This window comes from Montipora capricornis, chromosome 1, assembly GCF_036669925.1.
Source record: "Montipora capricornis isolate CH-2021 chromosome 1, ASM3666992v2, whole genome shotgun sequence".
NCBI classification, from domain to species: domain Eukaryota; kingdom Metazoa; phylum Cnidaria; class Anthozoa; order Scleractinia; family Acroporidae; genus Montipora; species Montipora capricornis.
The window spans coordinates 25,830,543-25,833,042 of NC_090883.1; the positions used below are offsets into that span (position 1 = coordinate 25,830,543).

At 35.1% G+C, this 2,500-nt stretch overlaps 1 protein-coding gene across 1 annotated transcript in view; it reads right to left on the reverse strand.

The window, feature by feature from the left end:
• LOC138037058 (sodium-dependent phosphate transport protein 2B-like) overlaps positions 1 to 2,500 on the reverse strand; it is a 6,062-nt gene that overhangs the window by 2,449 nt on the left and 1,113 nt on the right. The window contains exon 4 of the mRNA XM_068883069.1: positions 1 to 367. This exon is cut by the window's left edge and continues 2,449 nt beyond it. Within this exon, the coding sequence (XP_068739170.1) occupies positions 1 to 367 (367 nt within the window). The remainder of the gene's footprint in view (positions 368 to 2,500) is intronic.

Below are 2,500 nucleotides of genomic sequence, written 5' to 3' on the forward strand. Positions count from 1 at the left end.
ACCTTCCCAGAATCTGCTTTCTTAAGAGCAATGTCTGTGATGACATCCTTGTCTATTTGAATTACTAGCTTGGTGAATGGTTCTGTCACAACCTTAAGCAGCTTTTGGTTTGTTTTCTTGCTTTCAGTCAGATTGAGAACTTCGATAATCTCGCCAGTTAAACGCCTCAAGTACCCACTGATAACCTCCAATGGTAGAAAGACAATCACTGAAAGCCAGTTGAAAATGTCGTGGACAACTGCTCCTGCAAAAGCGCGACGGAACTCATTTCGCTCGGTAGCTTGAGCCAAAGAAACAATGGTGTTGGTGACTGAGGTTCCAATGTTTGCACCCATCACAATATAAATGGCTGGTTTAACTGGCAGGACTGAAATTAAAACGTTGAAAAATCATTAATCTTCTGCTAGAATCTATCATGCTTACCTTTAAACAAACGTTTTCTCTTTTGAATGCCACCAATCACATTTACAGACACAGGTGGATTCTAAAAAGCAGAAACTGAAAAAGTGGATGAAAATCACAACCGCTGAGGTGAGCCGTCAACATATTCTGCCTGACTAATGAAACCATAAACTGCAATTTGAGTTTTTAAATACCCTAGACCAAAAATGAAAAATACTCCTTGATTGAGTAGAATAAGGTAGTAAATGTGACAAAATTAGAACCAACTGACATCCACCTATTTAAGGCAAATTTACACTACAAAAAAAAATGGGTCCATTCCGTATTTTTTTTTTTTTTTTTTTATGAAATGGATCCAGACCCACTTTTTTTTGGTTTTGGGGCCATAGGCAGCTATGACCTCAAAACCATAAAAAAACTAATCAGATTCTTTTTCATGGGTCAAGAGCGCTGTGTAAACGTGTCTCTGCTCCAACTTAAATAAAAATCTGGTTCAGACTCTGAAATTGAGGCCAAACCAAATTGGTGGCTGTGTAAATGGGAAAAAAAAAAATTGGTTGGAACCACTTTTTACCCGGCCTAGATCCAGTTTTTACTGTAGTTTGAATGGGCCATTAATCAAGAAGACAATTTAGTTATTGATAGAAAAGTATGTAGAGGCAATAACAAAGAATGAATGAGACACATTGGTGTGCATTTGTTATTATCATGTTTTCATAAATCAGTGTAGTTCCAGTATACAACAATTTGCAAAAGATTCAACATAAAAATTAAGACGAAATCCGGTAGAAAATCGAGCAATTTCAGTTTTTAGTGGACAAAATCTTGTACCAGAATAATTTTAAGTATTTTACAGTCCTTTTTACATTTCCTGAAAGCTAAAGATAGAACTATTTGCCTGAAATAACAGCGAAAACAATTTCCCATGGGAACGAGAAAAATTATATTTCAACGTTCAGAGAAATTGTGCAAACACAGGTAAAATTTCATCCTCTGTTTCATTTCACCAGTACTTTCAAGTGTTTCTTACGAAGTTCAACAGTTGTTTTTGACGTTTGGTGTTGCTAGAAATGATTTTTTTTTTGAGAAGATATTTAAAACAGTCGTACAGAAGTTTGCGATACGATGTTTATAATCTTGGTAATAGGTTTTTGTCCACTTGTTACTTGAAGTTCTGGTGGATTTCCGTCTTAATACACTTTAGTACTACTTATATGTCCGGTACAAAAAACAAACAAAATTGCAAACCCCTTTTGATTTGTATTAATATGTGAGTGCTCTGCTTCAATTTAACAGAAAATCTCTAAATACATTTGCTAAATTGTTTGTTTACTTCACTTTAAATTTAATGTTGGTTAACGAGGTTTAACAAAAAAATAAAGACAAGCTCTATTCCATTTGACAAAATATCACAAGGTGAGCGATATTCAACAAATCCTTTTTCACCGTCGGCCTGTGCAGCCGTGACTTTGTCATGGCCAACGTTCATTTTTTGGTAAAAACTGTGGCCTGTTCTCCTTCCAGAGATGTAAACTTTAATATCAACAGTAGTTACGTATTGTATAATTCCATGCTTTTGGATAATATTATTTGTGCATTGATTTTGTCTGCAACACAAATAAAAAACTTTCATATGTGTAAAGTATCACATCAACTCAGTGGCATCTTCTAAGCTCTTCAGAATTGAATTTCTTCCATGACAGTTACCTCTCGTTGGTAAAAATGCCAATATTAATGTACTTCATGCATTTTTAAATTTACTGCCCATGAATGGGGTGACCATAGTGACATGATGTAAACTAGACTAATCAAAATGCAAGAATGAACTTAGAAGTCTCATGGGACCATGGGGTTAATGAAAATATAGTAATAATATCCGGTTCAAAGCCCACATCAAGATTTGAGCGTGTTATAGATTAAATATCTGCCCAGGCCATGTTGTAACCCCTTCAAGTTTCAATAACACCAACCTGCCGTATGTTTCTAGTTGAATTTTTCGATGACCGTGGAGCTAGAATTTATCATCCACTAAGACTCGATATTACAGGTTTCAGGATCAAAAATAGCTTAAATAACACAATAATAACGAACACAACTT